This window comes from Vigna unguiculata, chromosome 2 (assembly GCF_037176805.1).
Source record: "Vigna unguiculata cultivar grain cowpea cultivar isolate G323 ecotype 2 chromosome 2, ASM3717680v1, whole genome shotgun sequence".
Lineage (NCBI taxonomy): Eukaryota > Viridiplantae > Streptophyta > Magnoliopsida > Fabales > Fabaceae > Vigna > Vigna unguiculata.
Window position 1 is genome coordinate 20,100,924 of NC_140793.1, and position 20,832 is coordinate 20,121,755.

At 34.7% G+C, this 20,832-nt stretch overlaps 2 protein-coding genes and 1 long non-coding RNA gene across 5 annotated transcripts; all 3 read right to left on the bottom strand.

Annotated features, from left to right (window-relative positions):
• Positions 1–12,212, bottom strand: LOC114166477 (uncharacterized). Of its 3 annotated transcripts, none has more exons than XM_028051231.2 (3): positions 11,838–12,203; positions 11,684–11,765; positions 1–349 (listed from the first exon to the last, which is right to left on the bottom strand). In XM_028051231.2, the coding sequence occupies exons 1-3, from the start codon at positions 11,961–11,963 to the stop codon at positions 186–188; spliced, it is 372 nt and encodes a 123-aa protein (XP_027907032.2). In that variant the 5' UTR covers positions 11,964–12,203; the 3' UTR covers positions 1–185. The 3 variants fall into 3 exon arrangements, with proteins under 3 accessions (XP_027907032.2, XP_027907026.2, XP_085525977.1); XM_028051225.2 differs by having other exon boundaries at positions 1–352; positions 11,838–12,190; XM_085669851.1 differs by lacking the exon at positions 1–349 and adding an exon at positions 10,751–11,032 and having other exon boundaries at positions 11,838–12,212.
• LOC146888405 (uncharacterized) lies at positions 1,097–5,068 on the bottom strand. Its single transcript, XR_014992987.1, has 2 exons — positions 3,976–5,068; positions 1,097–3,792 (listed from the first exon to the last, which is right to left on the bottom strand). It is a non-coding gene; the product is annotated as an uncharacterized LOC146888405 (long non-coding RNA).
• A 4,179-nt stretch (positions 12,213–16,391) lies between the features above and the next one.
• Positions 16,392–19,980, bottom strand: LOC114168490 (Agenet and bromo-adjacent homology (BAH) domain-containing protein). The gene is made up of 6 exons (XM_028053331.2): positions 19,562–19,980; positions 18,909–18,976; positions 18,666–18,788; positions 17,732–18,556; positions 17,411–17,627; positions 16,392–17,282 (listed from the first exon to the last, which is right to left on the bottom strand). Exons 1-6 carry the CDS (start codon positions 19,836–19,838, stop codon positions 16,753–16,755), a joined length of 2,040 nt encoding a protein of 679 aa, XP_027909132.2. The 5' UTR covers positions 19,839–19,980; the 3' UTR covers positions 16,392–16,752.
• Between the last annotated feature and the right edge of the window lie 852 nt (positions 19,981–20,832).

A 20,832-nucleotide genomic window follows, 5' to 3' on the forward strand; every position in this document is an offset into this window, starting at 1 on the left:
TTTGAATAAAAAATTAGTAATAATTTCTATACATTTAATAAAGAAATCGCAATCAGATTGAGTGATGAATACACTTCATCTGTGTCAAACTCATTATGCAATCAGCAAAGTAATTGAATCATGAACCCACAAATTTTTATCTGTACATTGTGAAATGAATCTACAAAAATATTATGAATATTTGTTCAAGCACGGGAATAACGAAAGATCCGTTTGATGATGGCAATTTTGGGGAGTGAATTCTTGTTGATCTGAGTAATTTGTCGAGTGCTAACTTTCCCCATAGATGCTGATTTGAAAGTAAGTGTCACTTTCTTTTCCAAAACATTAATCACTACGGACTCTGTTTCTGCTGAAGAACAAAAAAAACGTATCAAGTGTTAGAACCATAATTATTTATAAGAATTTAACAATTAAAAAGTATATTTAATTTTTCAATTATAAAACTTTTACTTAGTAGTATTGATTCAACACTTGGATAAAAAGTTAATTTTAAAAGTTATAAGTATGAAATTATTGTATTGTTTGATAATATAATGAAAATATAATGGTAGGTATAAACTTATTAGAAATTACGATAAGAATAATCTTTTTGTGATTAATCTGTTAGGGAATTGATGACAATCTTCAGGATTTTTTTTTTTACCGGCAATTCAGTTGGCCTAATTATGGGGATAGGCATTTTTAAAAAAAATTACAATTATAGGCAAAATGTGTGGGCTTGATGTTTTCTCATGAAGAAATTGTTAGGTCCCATGCATTTTTGGGTCAAATATGGTCAATGGATGAAATTGTGTGGGGGAGGACGACTTTAAATAAGAAATTGTGGGGGTAGCACGTTTTCACTTGAAATCGTGCAGGGGAAACGTTTTTCTATTTGTAATCGATTACCTTCCTATGTAATCGATTATTGCATGCGTTGCAGTGTTTCTGGGTTTAATGTAATCGATTACATAGGTATTATAATCAATTACAGTCGCAATTTTAAAAAAAAAATTGATTAATTTTGAATTGGATTCAAAGGCAATCATAATAATTTTTATTGATTTTATAGAGTTTTATCGTCCATCAGAGAATAAAGCATATGAAATTGTAGTGGATGAACGCATAACATATGGTAATGTCATAAGGCTTATTTATGTAATTGAAAAGTAAATTCGTTGAAATTAAAAATGAACAAATTATTGGTGAAATAGGCATTGGCCCCTATGATGACCCTCAGTCTGACAATAAGAACATTTTATTGGTTTCTCTGTAATCAGTTGATCCATTTTGTTATGGATCCTTGTCGTTGTTGGTCGTTCGAAAGCCTTGCACCTAGTTTGTGGGTCTTGAATGAAATTAGGACTTGTATATGTTGACCAACAATCCTCGTTTCGTAGTGGGTGAAATTGGACTTGATAAGCCTTATTTATGTAATTAAGGTTGTAAACTAGATTGATAAAATTTGTAAGTGGCATATGAGCAAAAGAACAAACAGTTATGACGTGATGACACGGTAGCCGACTAGCTTGGAAGTGACCACAATCACACCACCAATCATTTAATCTAACAGTGAATGAGATTTGTTTTTGCTATATTGATGGGGGGTCGATATCTCTTGCACCTCGAATTCATAATTATCTCGATCGTAGCGTTGAACATGACAATATGCGGAGTTTTGGTGATTTTGTTGGGGCAAAGCAATGACGTCTTCTAGATATTGATGACCAGCTCTTAACATAGAGTATGCCTTCAAGCCACGTTCAACAAACCAAGCATTTATGTTTTGAAATGTTATTTTTAATAGTGCACAAATAGGTAATGATCGAGCCCCCTTAAGCACAGAGTTCATGCACTCCGCCAAGTTTGTTTTCATGCGGGTGTACCTCCGCCCCCCATCATAAGCCTGAGACTAGTTATGTAAGGGGATTTTATCAATTCAAGCTACTCCTTGCTGGAATTGAGACCTCATAGCTGAAAGTTTTGCTTGCATTGTAGGTTATTTTACTTTGTAAGCTGTGAAAAAGAAATATAAAATTAAATGAAATAATTTTTCGTTTGAAGGGAAAAATTTATGCATGTGGAATGTAAGGTTAGGAAAATGTCGTACTCAAGTTAAGGAAATCTTTCTTGAGATCTGTATTTTTGAACCTGTTGTTGAAGTTGGAAGCCAGATAACGTATGCAGTAGACAGAGTGAAGATTGTCTGATTCCCAGTCAACTTCTTTCGAGCGTAAGGCTGACAAAATGTCCTTGTCTCTATTACTAATTAGGCATAGATTTGGTTGAGGAGTTACGTGCTCTCGTAGTAGTTGAAAAAACCAAAGCAATGTCTCTTTTGTCTCACCTTCTACTATTGCAAATGCCAAAGGAAATATGTTTCTATTTCTATCCTAAGCAATTGTAGTTAGCAAGGTGATATGATATCTGCCTGTTAAAAAAGTTCCATCGACTTGAACAACAGGTTTAGAATACTTAAAACCTTCAATGCATGGTCCAAATGCCCAGAAGCAACGTTCCATAATGTATTTGGATGTCGCATCCTCAACATCAACATTAACTAGAGGACCAGAAAGTTGGAAAATTGTCCCATGATTAGTTTGTTGGGTAGGTTGTAACCATCTAGGAACTTCATTATAAGATTGGTTCCAATAGCCATACTCCATGGTAATTGCTTTTTCCTTCGCTATCCATGGTCTTCTATATCTCACTGTATATCCGTAACAGCTTTTATGTCTACGACCAAGCTTTTGATGTGAATGATTGGGTTTGTCAGGACCAAATGAAAAACAATGGAAGCAATTTGAGTGGAATCCAGATTGCAGTGATCTTGTGAAATTAAAGTAGAGAAACATGTATGTCTAACGTCAATGGACTTGATTTCCTAATGATGTCTGATTTTACTGTTACTAGCCCTCAAACACCATTGACATCCATTATTGTAATGGATGCATCATGCAACGTAAAGATGGGGTTTCGATTCTAAAACATTGAAGCTATATCCATTGGTGATGTGATAATGTTTTATTGAAGACATTGTTGTCTCTTTTGAATCGAAGTGCATCCGTTCCCGCAGTTCGACTTCCCCATATGGATTGTAATCTATAGTAGGGACTGGAACAATTTCTTGATCGTGTGGATTATCTTCATCAAAATCATCAGAAGTAAACTCGTCCACGATGTCTAGAAGGACAGGCTTGTCTTCGATTGGATTAGACAAAGAAGATACTTCATAATTCCATGAACTCATTATGTTAACGTTGGTATGGAAATGTATTGTAAGAGGTTTGAGATGTGAAGCGAGTGGTGTATGCAAAGAAAAATTGGTACAAAACAAATGGTGGTGTTATTGTATATAAAAGGACTTGAAGGAGGTTGATATAACATTATTTACGAAAAGCGTACGAGTATTCGGAACCGAAATAATGGGTTGGGGTGCGAATAGGAAAAAAATTAAAACCTAAAAACGTGCTACCCCAAAACGTTTTCACTTTGAAAACACCCAGCCCCCACACGTTTTCATATGGAAAACATCACCCTCATACGTTTTCTACTAGAAAATGTCTACCCCCTCACGTTTTCTAATTTGAAAACGTTTAGTCCCAAGACGTTTTGTAAATGAAAAACGTTGGGCCCCTGCGTTTTCTTCTTACATGTTTATATTCCCATGCTTCAATGTGATTCCATGCACGTCTGCTGCACCATTTCTACTTCAAAGCTACCATATTATTATTCCAAATTCACGTTTCTTCACACATGTTATTCAAAATTCATGCTTGCTTTTATTCTCTTCCTCTGCATTCACATTACCTACAACATTGAGAATTATGATGGGAATCTTTCAGACCACTATTATTGAAGAAAAAGTTATGTGCGGTCAAGAGAAGAAGGCGTGTGGGGGTATGCATGCAAGGTAGAGTAGAGTAGGTAGTCATGAGTGAGAGAAGTTATGCTTTACGTGAGAGAAAGAGAGAAAAGAAAAAAAAAATGTACCCATGTGAATGAATAGTTGATATAGTTGTTTAAATAGGCATGGTTGGTGCAGGACTAACTTCACATCAAAGAAGGCTTCATATCTTTGCATTTGTATTTGGAAGTGCAGCACAATAACAAAAAATTCTCACTCGTCAATCTCACAGGTTTGGTCAAATTTATGAATTTATTTTTGTGTATGATTCTTATTGATTAAGTTTAAAAGATATTTTGTTAATGTTTTCATATTCTTTTACGTAGTTCATTGTGACTGAAAATAACAACCTTCCAACAAACATGTCAGTCTTGCATCATCAAGACGACCACATCACAAACTAGATTTGGGAAGGAAACGAGAGAATGCTACAGCCAAGACGCCATTCAATCTGGATTTTGAAACATACAGATCTGATTGACCATAGGGTCAGAATGTTAATTGATCAAACTGGTTTTGGCCACATTTTGAAAGTTGATAATATGGAGATTAACCACCTCATGGTAACAGTACTTTGTAAAAGGTGGAGAATTGAAACTCACACATTCCACATACCACTAGGTGAAACAAATGTCACCTTGGAGGATGTTTCACTCCAATTGGGGGTGCCAACAGATGGCGAACTCGTCACCGATTCTAGTTCTGGAAACCTGTTGGAATTGTGCCAAGAATTATTGGGGGACATTCCACCCGAAAATATGTTCACAGGAAAATTGATAAAGTTGTCATGGCTAAATAGCAAATTTCGGGAATTACCAACGGACGCCAACCTAGGAACAATTGGACAGTATGCACGCGCTCACATTCTGATACTAATTGGCAGTATGCTGATGCCAGATACATCAGCTAGTCTCGTGCATTTTATGTATTTGCCATTGTTAAGAGACTTGGCTCATGTTTCAAACTTTAGTTGGGGATCCGCAGTGTTAGCATGTTTGTATCGTGCACTGGATTACGGTACTAAGCTCCAACAAGACAATATTGGTGGATGCATGTTACTGTTGTAGTGTTGAGCGTGGGAGAGATTCTCATGTATCTCTACAAAAATACAAACACTCACGGATGACGAGATTGTGACTGGCCTTGCGTTCCCCCTAAACGTGAGGTCGTGTCGACAAACTCGTTCTATCTTCCATGACCAAACAACTGTGGTTTAATTCCGCAAAAAATTTGATAAAATTCAACTAAAACAAGTTCATTATCACCAGTACACTACTAATTTATTTGTACAAATTCGCTTTGTACAAATTAGTAGTGCACTGGTGATAATGAATCTGTTTTGGTTGAATTTTATCAATTTTTTTCCGGAACACAACCATGGTTATTTGGTCATGGAAGACAGAACGTCTTTGTCGACACCACCTCACGTTTAGGGGGAACGCAAGGCCAGTCACAATCTCGTCATCCGTGAGTGTTTATATTTCTGGAGAGATATATGGGGATCTCTCCCACGCCCAACACTGCAGCAGTAACATACATCCACCAATGTTATCTTGTTGGAACTTAGTATCGTGATCTATTACACGATACAAACATGTCAACACTGCGGATCCCCAACTAAAGTTTGAAACATGAGCCAAATCTCTTAACAATGGCAAATACATAAAATGCACGAGACTAGCTTATGTATCTGGCATCAACATAGTGCCAATTAGTATCAAGATGTGAGCGCGTGCATACTGTCCAATTGTTCCTAGGTTGGCGTTCACTGGTAATTCCTAAAATCTGCTATTTAACCACGATAACTTTATCCAGTTCCCTATGAACATATTTTCGGGTGGAATGTCCCCCAATAATTCTTGGCACAATTCCAGCAGGTTTCCAGAACTAGAACCGGTGACAAGTTCGCTATCTATTGGAACCCCCAATTGGAGTGAAACATCCTCCAGGGTGACATTTGTTTCGCCTAGTGGCACGTGGAAGGTGTGAGTTTCAATCCTCCACCTTTCGCAAAGTACTGTTACCATGAGGTGGTTAATGTCCATGTTATCAACTTTCAAAACGTGGCCAAAACTAGTTTGATCAATTAACATTCTGACCTTAGGGTCAATCAAATCTGTATGTTTCAAAATCCAGATTGAATGGTGTCTTGGCCGGAGCACTCTCTCGTTTCCTTCCCAAATCTGGTTCGTGATGTGGTCGTCTTATTGACGCAAGACTGACATGTTTGTTGGAAGATTGTTGTTTTTAGCCATAATGAACTACGTAAAAGAAGATGAAAACATTAACAGAATATCTTTTAAACTTAATCAATAAGAAATCATACACAAAAATAAATTCATAAATTTGACCGAACCTATGAGATTGATGGGTGAGAATATTTTGATGTTGTGCTGCAATTCCAACTACAAATGCAAAGATATGAAGCCTTCTTTGATGTGAAGTCAGTGTTGCACCAACCATGCCTATTTAAACAACTATATCAACTATTCATTCATATGGGTACCTTTTTTTCTTTTCTCTCTTTCTCTCACGTAAAGCATAAATTCTCTCACTCATGACTACCTATTCTACTCTACCCCGCATGCATACCACCACATGCCTTCTTCTCTTGACCACAAATAGCTTTTTCTTCAATAATAGTGGTCTGAAAGATTCTCATAACAATTCTCAATGTTGCAGGTAACATGAATGTAGAGGAAGAGAATCAAAGCAAGCATGGATTGTGAATAGCATTGTGTGAAGAAGAGTGAATTTAAAATAGTAATATGGCAGCTTTGAAGCAGAAATGGTGCAGCAAACGTGTAGGGAATCACATTGAAGCATGGGAATATAAATATGTAAGAAGAAAACGTAAGGGGCCCAATGTTTTTCATTTACAAAACGTCTTGGGGACAAACGTTTTCAAATTAGAAAATGTGAGGGGGTAGACGTTTTCTAGTAGAAAACGTATGGGGTGACGTTTTCCATATGAAAACGTGTGGGGGCTGGGCGTTTTCAAAGTGAAAACGTTTTGGGGTAGCATGTTTTTAGGTTTTAAATTTTTTTTCCTATTCGCACCCCCAACCCATTTATTTCGGTTCCGGATACTCATACGCTTTTCATAAATAATGATATGTCAACCTCCTTCAAGTCCTTATATATACAATAACACCACTATTTGTTTTTGTACCAATTTTTCTCTGCATACACTACTCGCTTCACATCTCAAACCTCTTACAATACATTTCCATACCAACGTTAACATAATGAGTTCATGGAATTATGGAGCATCTTCTTCGTCTAATCTAATCGAAGACGAGTCTGTCATTCCAGACATCGTGGACGAGTTTACTTCTGATGATTTTTATGAAGACAATCCACACGATCAAGAAATTGTTTCGGTCCCTACTATGGATTACAATCCATATGGGGAAGTCGAACTGCGAGAATGGATGCACTTCGATTCAAAAGAGGCAACAATGTCTGCAATAAAACATTATCACATCACCAATGGATATAGCTTCAATGTTTTAGAATCAAAACCTCATCTTTACGTTGCACAATGCATCCATTACAACAATGGATGTCAATGATGTTTAAGGGCTAGTTACAGTAAAATCAGACATCATTGGATAATTAAGTCCATTGTCGGTAGACATACATGTTTCTTTACATTAATTTCACAAGATCACTACAATCTGGATTTCACTCAAATTGCTTCCATTGTTTTTCATTTGGTCCGGACAAACCCAAGCATTCACATCAAAAGCTTGGTCGCAGACATAAAAAGTCGTTACGGATATAGGGTGACATATAGAAGACCATGGATAGCGAAGGAAAAAGCAATTACCATGGAGTATGGCGATTGGGACCAATCTTATAATGAAGTTCCCAAATGGTTACAAGCTGCCCAACAGACTAATCCAAGGACAATTTTCCAACTTTCCGGTCCTCTAGTTAGTGTTGATGGTGAGGATGCGACATCCAAATACATTATGGAACGTTTCTTTTGGGCATTTGGACCATGCATTGAAGGTTTTAAGTATTGTAAACTTGTTGTTCAAGTCGATAGAACATTTTTAATAGGCAAATATCATGCCACCTTGCTAACTACAATTGCTTAGGATGGAAATAGAAACATATTTCCTTTGGCATTTGCAATAGTAGAAGGTGAGACAAAAAAGGCATTGATTTAGTTTTTTCAACTACTACGAGAGCATGTAACTCCTCAACCAAATCTATGCCTAATTACTAATAGAGGCAAGGGCATTTTTTCAGCCCTACGCTCGGAAGAAGCTGACTGGGAATCAGACAATCTTCACTTTGTCTACTGCATACGTCATATGGCTTCCAACTTCAACAACAGATTCAAAAATGTGGATCTCAAGAAAGATTTCCTTAACTTGAGTACGACATTTTCCTAACCTTAATTCCACATACATAAAAACCTTCAAACGAAATATTATTTCATTTTATTTTATATTTCTTTTTCACAGCTTACGAAATAAAACAACCTACAATGCAAGCAAAACTTTCAACTATGAGGTCCCAATTCCCGCAAGCAGTAGCTTGGATTGATAAAATCCCTTAACATAAGTAGTCTCAAGCTTATGATGGGGGCCGGAGGTACACCCACATGACAACAAACTTGGCGGAGTGCATGAATTATGTGCTTAAGGGAGCTCGATCATTACCTATCTATGCACTATTGAAAATAACATTTCAAAACATAAATGCTTGGTTTGTTGAATGTGGCTTGAAGGTAGACTCTATTTTAAGAGTTGGTGATCAATATCCAGAAGACGCCACTACCTTGCTCCAACAAAATCACCAGAAATCCGCATATTATCATGTTTAACGCTACGATCGAGATAATTATGAATTCGAGGTGCAAGAGATATCGACCCCTCATCAATATCGGCCAAAACCAATCTCATTCACTGTCAGATTAAATGATTGGTACTATGATTGTGGTCACTTCCAAACTAGTCGGCTACCGTGTCATCACGTCATAGCTGTTTGTTCTTTTGCTCATATGTCACTTACAAATTTTATCGATCTAGTTTACAACCTTGATTACATAAATAAGGCTTATCAAGTCTAATTTCACCCACTGTGAAATGAGGACTATTGGTCAACATATACAGGTCCTAACAACCAACAATGACAAGGATCCATAACGAAATGGATCAACAGATTACGGATAAACCAAAAAAATGTTCTTATTGTCGCACTGAGGGTCATCAGAGGGGCCAATGCCCATTTCGCCAATAATTTGTTCATTTTTAATTTCAATGAATTTACTTTTCAATTACATAAATAAGGCTTATGACATTACCATATCTTATGTGTTCATCCACTACAATTTAATATACTTTATTCTCTGATGGACGATAAAACTCTATAAAATCAATAAAAATTATTATGATTACCTTTGTATCCAATTCGAATTTAATCAACTTTTTAAAAAAAAAATTGCGACGGTAATTGATTACAATACCTATGTAATCGATTACATTTAACCCAGAAACATTGCACTCATTCTGTAATCGATTACAATATATTCGTAATCGATTACATAAAACCCAAAAAAACTGCAACGCATGCAGTAATCGATTACATAGGAAGGTAATCGATTACAAATAGAAAAATGTTCCCCCTGCACGATTTCAAGTGAAAACGTGCTGCCCCCACGATTTCTTATTTAAAGTCTTCCACCCCCCACACGATTTCATCCATTGACCATATTTGACCCAAAAATGCATGGAGACCTAACGATTTCTTCATGAGAAAACGTCCAGCCCCCACACGTTTTGCCTATAATTATAATTTTTTTTTAAAAATGCTTATTCCCGTAATTAGGCCACCTGAATTGCCCAGTAAAAAAACCAAATTTAAATAGAGTCTTTCAACTATGCTTTTTCAAATCACAATACTAGAACTTTTAAGACATTGTTCAAAGCTGTGAAAAAAATTGTGGGAGTAAAAAAGAAAAAAGATAAATAAGTGACAAATGATAGAAAAAGAAGAAAAGTGTAAAATTTAAATGATTATGTATTTGGTTTAGAAGAAAATAACAGAAATTAGTGAAAATTTATTCATATGCCCTTTTTATTTCTCACTTTTTTGTTTCTCAATTATTACCCCTCATCATTTATCTCCTTTACAATGTTTCGTGTGAGTTCATAAGGACTTTTACGCTATATTATATATAAGATTTAATTAGTAATTTAATCTTTATATTTAAATTTATGATTTATTTGCTTCTTATATTTTTTTTTTTACTCAACCGTGTTCCAGTACTTTATTTTATTCAATTGAGTAATATTATTGTTTAAATAAAGTTAATGTGATTTCTTCTCTTATATTAGACTTGGCTATGTTTGGAAGGTATCGTGTATCAAAATTTGAATCATCTTTTATCTTAGAATGAACCATGTGTCAATATCATATGTTCAAGATAAAAGATGATGTACATTTTAACACATGTCAAATCCAAATTTTAACAAGTGATCTTTTTAAACAATGTCAATGTCAATTTAACAGAAAATATCATATCTCTTTTTAAAAATGTAAGGACTCAATTGAATTTATTTTTAAAAATGTAAAACTCAAATATAAAAACCAAAATGAATCAAACATCTAAATATAGAAATTAAATTACTAATTAAACCTATCTTAAGTCATTTCCACTATGTTTACATATTTCTTTTCACAAATCTTCTCTCTGATATTATTTTTCACTCTCTTAACCTTTCAAAATCCACCTATAAACACTAATTTAGATATTTTAAAATATATTAAAAAATTAATATCAAGATGAGTATATTTTGAAAGTTAAATAGAGAGATAACACTAAAAATCCAACAAAAGTCTAAATTCTTTTTTTAAGTCATTCAAATTCATCCTAAGAGAATTGAGTTGAGCATTACTTATCCTAAGATAATCGAGTTGAGCATTACTGAGAACCAACATTTTGTTGATGTAGAAGAACAGAAATATAAAAACAAAAAAAAAATGAAATTCTATTATTTAATGTTTAGGTGAATTATGGTAGTAGACTAAACCATAAGCATGTGATGGTTTTGTTGTTTCTTGTGTCTTCATACCCAAAACTGACTTTATGACTCAGAGGTGAGACAGTGAAGGGTAATATCAAAACTACATAGAAGATATCAAATACCCAATTAACAATACCACGGGTAGTTGAGAGAACCAAGAGCTTCCACAAGAATCAAGAACACAAGATTCCAAAGGTGGAGTTAATAAGAAGTAAATAAGAATTATAAATACAGTACGAATTAAATTAAATTAAAAAAAATATTATGACTATGATTTTTTTTATTTTCATTTTTTACTTCTTAATTTGATTCAGTGTAAATCATGAATTAATATATTATTATTTTTTAAAAAAAATACATTAATTAATAGAAAACACTAATAAATTACGTCAATAAATAAAAAATAAATCAACAAAATAGAAATTATAGTATTATTTTCCTTAAATAAAATTACTCTCTCACGTATACTTCCAAAACATGCCAGACTATACCTAGGTGGAAACCAAGAAGGACCACCTCTTATGATGTCTGTCTTTCTCTCTCTCTCTCTTCTCTCGTTTCCTCAAGGGAATCAATTCTCCTGTTCTTCCTATGGAAGTTTTCTCTATGGAATCAATAAAAATTAAAAAAAAAATAATAATAATGTTTTCCCCTTCAAAATCAACCAAAATTTTTCTCTTGCCAAACATCTACAACTAACTAAACTCCCTCTTAAAAGGAACAGTTCTAAAAACATAACAAAAGAGCTTACCATTCATTTTTGCAATAATATCAGAAACCCTTCTCTGGCACTTTTCACATTGCATGTCTGCAGAGAGAACAAGCTCTTGAACCTGCTTCAACCATATCAAACCATCACCTAAAAACTCCACAAATCCAAGGCCAAAAGTAAAAACTACACAAACCTGAGGCATGGACAAGGACTCCATAGAAGCTAGACTAGTTCCACTCCCACCAAGAGGAAAACCCTTTGCTTTTTTCACACCAATAACTTTTTCAACCTCCTTTTTAGCACCATCTTCAAAACCCATACTTGTGATTAGGTGTGCAACAGATTCATACAGGAACAAGACCTCATAAACATATAAATATTTAACAGGTTTGCAGCATCAATCCCATCCTGTGGAGAAAACGATCTATGAACAGCTTCTATTGCAGTGATGGAGCTACCCCATCTCAATCGTTAAGTAGTTGGTTGAAAAAGAATAAAATTTAAAAAAAAAAATTGTACAGAGCATAATGGCACAGTATGGTAAAGTGAAAAAGGTTGTATGCCAAATTGACAGAGATTGTTCTTTCAGTAACGTGCACAAACAGCCCCACATAGTGCTTCATTTTTTATTTTTTTTTTCTTCACGATAATTATTCCCTCAAGCTTGCTTATTAAACCAGGTTGTATGCTAATTCAATGAATCAATTAAACTAATAGTGTTTAAGGGGGCTCTTGGCTCAGCATCAAGAAAAGCCACTCTACTGTCGATGGTACTATGATGCCCGTGTCTTAAACAAAAGCTAAATTACTTTTTTTTTTTAAATGTTAAATTATTTCTTTAGTTTTTTTTTTATTTGTAAGAACATAAAAGCTTTGGATAATTATTATGTTAAAAAAACCTAAATAAACAATAAAGTTTAATTAAGTTAATTTTTTTAGTCTTTACAGTAATCAAGATCATTTAAAATTTTGCTTGTGAAAGGTCCATCATCATTTTTTATTCTATTACGGTGAATAAATACAACCGCTATTCCGAATAGAGTTGATGTTTCAAAGATTTTATCATATATTATAATCAATCAAGTTTGAATCGCATTGATACACTAGTCTTTTATTTGTGACTTCCCTGATCTCTTATTTTTAAGACATGTAATTATTTTACTTTTTGATTTTTGTTGAAGATATCGATCTTCTCTTTTGAAGACATAATTGCTAACATCTCTCACCCTTTATCGTATCTACTCATTCTTATAATAGTGAACTACCTTTCTTTTTCGTGGTCTTTGCTATTAAAAATTAGTTTGAATATTATTTTTCACAGGAACTTTAAGGAAAGAAAATAAAAAGAAGAAAAAAAATTTCTTGTTGAATATTAAAGATCACGAAAGGACACACACTCAAACAAGAAAAAAGTTATATGGATGTAAGGAATTACACCCATATACATTAGTCCAACTCTCTTTAAGTTAGTTAGACTAATTTGTATATATAAAATAATTACCGCTAACTACATAAAATAACAACAAAAAGTTGTTGAAAAGCGCACTAATTGTCTTATGGCATAAAGATTAGTCAGGGTAAATCACAATCTCGTGGTTCTTGGTTGTTATAATCTCAAATAGAAAGAGTTGTGTTATAATTATTTATTTTAACTTTTATTTTTAGTGGTAAATGTTCGATCAAATAATTGATATCAAAATTAAAATCATGAGTTTGATTAGAAGCAGAACAATTGTTAAGGGAGAGATTATTACAAATAAAACCAATTGTCTCAATGAGACAATTATTGAGGAAGATATTGTTGCTGGTAACATCAATTATCACTTGACATACATCAAGTGAGTCAAGTCACAATCGAATTGTAGTCGTTATGCTCTTAAATAGAAAGAATTACATTATGACTATTAGTTATAACTTTTGATCTAGTGGTAAGCTTGACCAACAAATGTCTAACTTATTAGCTTACTAATAGAATAATTGTCTAATAGCATTCATGAAGAGGCACAAATGTTTAGATGATACAAAATATCATTATACCGCAGGGGTCAATCTTCCTACAAAAGCCAATCGGGGCTCAGAGAATTTTGCACAACATCGATCAATTCAAGTCAACAACACTTCTCCTGGATACAATGATCACTACGGAAATCGTGAAATTAAAACGACCTAATTCTACATAGTAAGCACACTAAAGATCGGTGTCACGTCGATGAGTGACGACACACATCAGTACCGCGTGAGCTATTCGTCAAGCGGTGAAGCTCAAAATGTTAATAATACGATGGACAAAACATAGTGGAACGATCCACCAAACTTTAAAGTTGTGAGTATGGAAATATGAAGATTTATACGTCAACAACATCGATCAGTCGAATGTTTCGAGTAGTATCACCTAGTAGGCAGCGTCGGGAAGTGACAAGGTTAAGTAGGTATTTCTATAATTAAGATAAACATGTTAATAATCAAGTTTAAAAAGCAATTGGACCTTAATTAGGCCAACCCTAATCAAAAATTTATATAAGAAACTATAAATAAGACTCAAAGGTAAGTTAGTAAGAACTTTACTCTCGCATTTATTATAACATTAACTGTTTCCATAAAATGAACTTTTACTGACTTAAACATAAGAGTCTTTTTAGTAGGTATTTCAATCGATCAGAGGACTGAACGAATAACACTGTGTTGGAGAAACAGCTGAAGTGAAGACTTGAAAACTAAACAAACTGTTATGAGTAAATGTTGAGTCCTTACCAACGAAACGGTTGGAATCTCTATCAAGCACACCAATCGTACACCGTCATTAGATTATCCACAACATGAAGAAGAAACAAGGAAAAGTTCAATTACTTTCCATGTTGGCTTTAGTTCTTCCAAATAATTATGGAAAGATGATTCTTACAAGTAATCAACATTGAGAAACTTCAAACACTTGCGCCTAGGAATGGGCTTGGTGAACATATCAATTAGAATCTCCTTTCTACCAATCTTTTGCTTCAACTCACTCTTCAGTATGAAAAAAAAAAAATTATACTTATGTCAACTAGAAATAGATTCTTCATTTTTAGCTTCATAAATAATGTAATCTAAAAGAGACAAAAAAGAAAATTAGGGATGCATCTTCTTCTCTTGAATTCTCAAAATAAACTCCTACTAGAGAGGGTGTCCTAACACCTTATACCTTCAACGAAACAAGGAATAGTTACAATTATAATCAGCTCCATAACAAAACAATGGAACATCTAACTATTTAGCAGAACAATTATCTAATAATTTCCATAAATATATGCAAAGAACAATTATCTAATAAACATCATAAATATATGCAGATATTTCTGGCGGTAGACAACATTTACCAAAAAATCTCTATATAGTAACAGTACTAAATGTTGTTATTAGACAATTTCACCAGATAAAAAGAAAAAGGCAACACAAAATTCAATATTTTAAAGTTTAAATTATTTATGAACAAACTAAATTGTAAAAAATCTATATATAAGTTTTTCTAAACTTTTATGTTTCACTTTTATATATTAGCTCATTTTAACTTAAAGAGAAGCGAAATTGATTTTATTCTTCAATTATTTTTCCCTTCTAAGAGCACTTTTTAATAAAGAAACTGGTCCAAATAACCTCAAACATCATAACCAAGACTTAGAAAAATATAAAAGTTACATATAAGCTATGTTTGTAAAGAAAAGATCCTTTATAATCACTTATAAGAGAGAAAAATATAGAAGAAAAAGTAAATCAATATCTCCATTAATTAAAATTAACTTATGCATAAATTAGAAATTAAACTTCAAGAAACTAAAAAGAGTAATTTAAATTTTAATAGAACAGCTGGATTAATTTTTTCCTTTGTATTTTGATTTACTAAAAATATTTATAAAGAAATGTTTCCAAACATACTCCTAATTAATTCACAACCAACATCCTTATTTTTAAATTATTACTTCTTAAGGTATTAAAATCATGCAAGAGATCGTTTATGAATTAAATATTTATCATTTTAGTAAAATTGATTTGAAAGAAGAATTATTGAAAAGAGGGAGGGGTTTAGGATAAATATTCCAGGTGCCCTTGTTAGGATAGCCCTTATCCAAAGGTTTACTTGCTTAGTGGTAAGCATTGGATCCACGACCTACCTAAAGTCAAACAAGTGGCTCTTCATTGTGGACCAAAAACATAAAATACAAATAAATAAATAAAAGGGTTCCCTCCTTCTTATCCCATTTCGTTTCATTTGTCTATTCGAGATGGTTCTTTTAATGTAGTCGTATGCATCAACACGGCACAGAAAAGCTGAACAACTGTTCATTAGTTTGCACCAGTTTTCTAATTTCTAATTCTCTTCATGTATTTCTCTACTAGGCGGCTATTACTAATTTACACTATTTTGACTCACAAATGCGCTAGTTCTATTCATCTTCATAAATATCCTCGCTATCACTGTCATATTCATTACCTTACTTTATTCCACTCTGCATTAATCTCCGAGTTAATAATAGTATTTGTCTTCTGCTATTTTTAATTCAAGTTACCCAACCCAACACACCTGATACTAAATTCAACCAAGTTGACTAGTTTTTACTTCATGGATCAAAACAAACTATGTCGGCTTTCAGCTACCTTGATCAATCCGAAACTAACCCACGTCAATGAACCATTCAAATTAGTAAAATACTTGATGAAATTTAAAATTTCATAGATCGAAAACATTAACTTAACATTCAGCTCAAAATAAATATAAAAGAACAAGCAAATTTCAATTCTTGTAGGAGAAAGTTACACAAATTACATTAGATAATTTTACCTATCCTATAAGTCAGAGCCATCCTCGGTTATTCCACTACGTTACACTTTTCCTACGCCAAAACTTGTATGCATCATCCTTGCCTCCTTGGGCTGCTTCTATTCGTTTCAAACACCCAACTGGAATGAAGCTTCGATGCCACAAACTACATAAACAAACTAATGAAAGGTGGGAAAGAAAGGGACTAACCTAAGGTAAATTTTCTATGTTAACAAGGGACATGGATGAAGAGACCCAAGAAAATCTGGGCTTGATAGGCATCGAAAGGATGCCGCTAAGATATGAATCAATGGAGTCACCTACACATAACCATGCTAGTCAAAGAAGGCACAACTGAAGAAGTGAAAATGGAAGGATCCCCTCCTGCATACTTGCAGTCATCATGATCAACTTTCAAAGATGCTGGGATCACAAAACTGTCAGGAGCATTTGATTTCAGAACCTTTGGCGACCTTTTCCGATGGCTTTCAGGGCACCGTGGCTTCTGATAAGAGGTACTACCACGTCTCCTCTTTCTGGTGGTCGTCCACCTTAACTGCAATAGCAAATCATCCTTCAAAAGGTCTGAAACCATTACGGGGGTTTTCGGTCTATCCCTATCAGAATTCAAGCAATTATCTGATGGCTTAGGTTGTATTCCATCTCTAGTCGATGCTGCGATTGATTTGTTTTCATTGGATTTGGACGAGTTTTGTGGTGTTTTCAAGCTTGATAAAACAGACGCCACCAGATCAGGCCTTTCCCTCACATTCACCCACTCATTCCCAACCCAATCTTGAGCCTGTCTTAAGTTACCAGAACCAAATACTGACACCACATTTTCCCCTGCAAAGACATTATAACAAGGATTAATCGTAATTACAACATATTAATGAAGTAAAACGACATCAAATAGTTACAAAGCTGACACCTATACTTAAGAGGAAAAACATCGTACGAGTAAAGAGCCATACCTGGGAAATAAACATGATAATTAGCTTCGGAGTCCCTTTGAACAACTAATCCTTCCCACCATCCATCATGCCACCAGGCATCAACAACGGAACCAACATCACCAACCCAGGATAATTCACGTTTGTCGGACAATGGTGCTGGCCGGACTATGGTCCTCCCATGCATTCGAAGACCCAGACTATCAGGCACTGAAATTCTGGAAGCTAGAACCCATTCCTTAACCAAAGAAAAAAAAATAAAAGATTATATTAGACTCCCCATATATGCACAAATATTGTACCAGTAACCACTACAAAGACAGAAAGATAGTTTCAAAGTACCTCAAGCTTCTTGGTTTCATCAACCGCATCTTGAATGTCTCGATATTGCACCTTGACTTTGTATTTGTGTCTCTTGACGACAGAAGCTGTAAACCAACATCCTCTCATCCCACTGTCTTGAGAGAGGACCTCAACTTGGGAACCTACAAGTAAATGCTGTGAACAATGTTCATTCGTCCCTTTAATGGTTGCTGTCATGTTTCTGTGCCCGACCCGCTTCAAGGAATTGTTTCCAGAACTGATTTTTGCATTATTCTTAATGTTTTTCAGATTTTCCAATTTAAGGGCAGTTAAATCAATTGCATCTTTGGCATCATCTTTGGCAAGGCGCAGCCTCTTCTTAGGTCTGATCGAAATAGTTGACATATGATTTTCATCCGGTTCCAGAGCATCATCAGATTGCCCAGAACTCCCACTACACTTTGAGTCTAATTGGGTATACATGTACCTGAGTATTTCTTGTTTCCAATAACCCTTAATTTGAGTTATATCAAAGGGTTTCACATCATCATTATCAAACTGGTGGATGCACACGAATGGTTCCAAGTGGGTTCGTCGGGCCTCATTCCGAAACTTTTCGTAGTGTTGTGGACTGAGGACGAAAGCCAATCCATCTATGCATTCAATACTCAGATCTTGAAGATAAAGAGAAAAGAAAACCTCTCTGTCACTAAAACTGTGAGGCAAAACAATACCAACCTCATCAATTTTGTGAAACCAGCGCACCACAACCATCTTGTTGCCTCTGGAATCCTCATACAGGTCTTCCAAGTAGGCAACTAGACGCTTGTTCTCTTCTGCCAGAACAAATACAAAATCATGAACCTGAAAACATTCAAAAACACCGGAAAAAATTCCCAGAGTCAGATTGAAAGACATGCATGGCTAACAAAAAAGGATAAATAAGAAAGGCAAACAAGAGAACAACACTCACGGATATCTGAAAACCATTCCTCTTATAGGCCTGATAGTGCTTTCTTCTTTTCCTACATGTCCATGGAAATCCTATCCATGAAAACTCCTTCGTACAATTCTGCATTTTCTGCAATTGAGTATCCTGAATTACACGAAAAAATAATCAGAAAACAACAGAAAACGAGATTAAAAGCAGGTAAACAACCACAAGTACCAACATAAATTAACAGAGGGGTCGGTTATATCAGAATATATTCAATACCTTCAAGGCTCCACTTTCAGATTCACAGCCATGTTTTCTCACCACAACCGCATCCCCAGAAGACGAATCTGAAGGATTTAATGCAAATACAACAAAATCAATTTCAATTACCAAAAGAAAATACAGTATAAAAGAACCAGTAGAACTAACCAAAGAAACCTTTCCGACGGTAGGATATTCAAACCATAGAATACAAAAGAGAATTAAAAGAAAATTCTACAGGGTAGAACAAATAAATAAATTAACCACGCTATTTCAGATCCAGGTCGAGGAAATCTCGCCCTGGTAACACCTTCCAGAACCTCAGAGATCCCAGAACCAAACCAATCCATACCAGACCGAAAAACCAATAATAAACCTAAAACCAAAGAACAAGAGAGAAATTAAAAAGAAAATATTTTTTTCTCTCAGTTCATAAAATCGAAAGAACACAGAAGAGTAGCTCACTCAAACCAGAGTCCTACATCAGAACCCCTAAATTTGTGAGAGACCCCAAAACCCAACCAAAAGCTACAAAAATTTGTTAAGAACACGAGCTTCTTTACCATCTTATTTCGCAAATGAAACGAAAACGAAAAACCGAAACTTTTTTTCAATTTCAATTAAAAAGGAGAAGGTGAAGAAGAATCAGAAGCGTGAAAAGGAGAGCGAACCTGAAACAACCGCGTCCAGCCAATCCACAACCTCTCTTCTCGATTTGAGCTTGACGTAAGGCCCCAACGACGGGTTTCGAATAGCGTAGCGATAGGACATGTGTCTTAGGGTTTTTTCCTTTCCGACGACGGCCAGATCCGCCGCACCGCCGCGTCGTTTCAGCAGGTAGTGAACCTCCCTCCTCCCCTTGTCGCTCGATACCAGCACCTCCTCCCAGCTCACGTACACGCTCTTCTCGCACGACGTCGTTCCGGCCCAAGACGCCACTCTCTCCATCCAAACGACACAACCCTCTGCGTTTCACCCTCACCCAAAACGCACACCTCAGAGAAAAAAAAACGAAGGCTGGCTCGGGAAAAATAACACAAAGGAAATAAAAATGAAGAGGGAAGAAGAAAAAGAAGAAGATGGGGGAAGAGAGAGAGGGTTTGAATTGCGATTTATAAAAACGTTGTTTGTCCGAGGGGTCTAGGGTTTCGAGATCTGAGAGATGGATCCGACGGTCGAGGTTCGTTCTGACGCAGGAAAGGCGAAGGAAGTTACGCGGAAGTCCGTAGTTACGAAAATGCCCCTGAGAGTTTTGTTGAACTGTGGTTCTGCCATTGGTTTTATTTTTATTGTTTAATTTTAATTTAATGACATGTTGGAAAATGGAGGGAAGGGAAGAAAACTCGGTCTTTTTGTGTGCCAGCTGGAGGTGATACCAAAGTGAAAATGATGTTAATGGATGTGTTCTAGTATGGTTAGAATTTAAGGAAAAAAAGAAAACAGTTTTTCGGTACCTTGTTCGAATTAAAAAATAACTTTTTTTTTTCTTGTTTAATTTCAATTTGAGTATGTGTACGTGTTCAGCCCAACAAAAATATTTAAGGATATGGTCATAAGGCTAATTTAACATTATTAACATAAAAATAGCTAAATAATATTAATAAAGATATTTATTAGCTCAATCATTGTATTATATGGTCAAATATAGTTTGATTATATGACAAATTGGTATCATTAATAACTTTTTATACCAAATGTCAACCTAATATATGGTTAACCTTGTTTTATAATACATTAATGTTATTATCTTATTAATTTATCCTATATGCAATAAGTTTTTATTATAATTATTGATATTCCTAATTTTATAACATATTTTATAAGGTTCAAAAATTTCATAAATAAACGATTTTTTTTATGAAGTAACACACGTTCCTTTTGTACTTACTCATATACTTATAGATTCAAACCTATTTTTTGGTCCTCAGAAACATTCACTGAT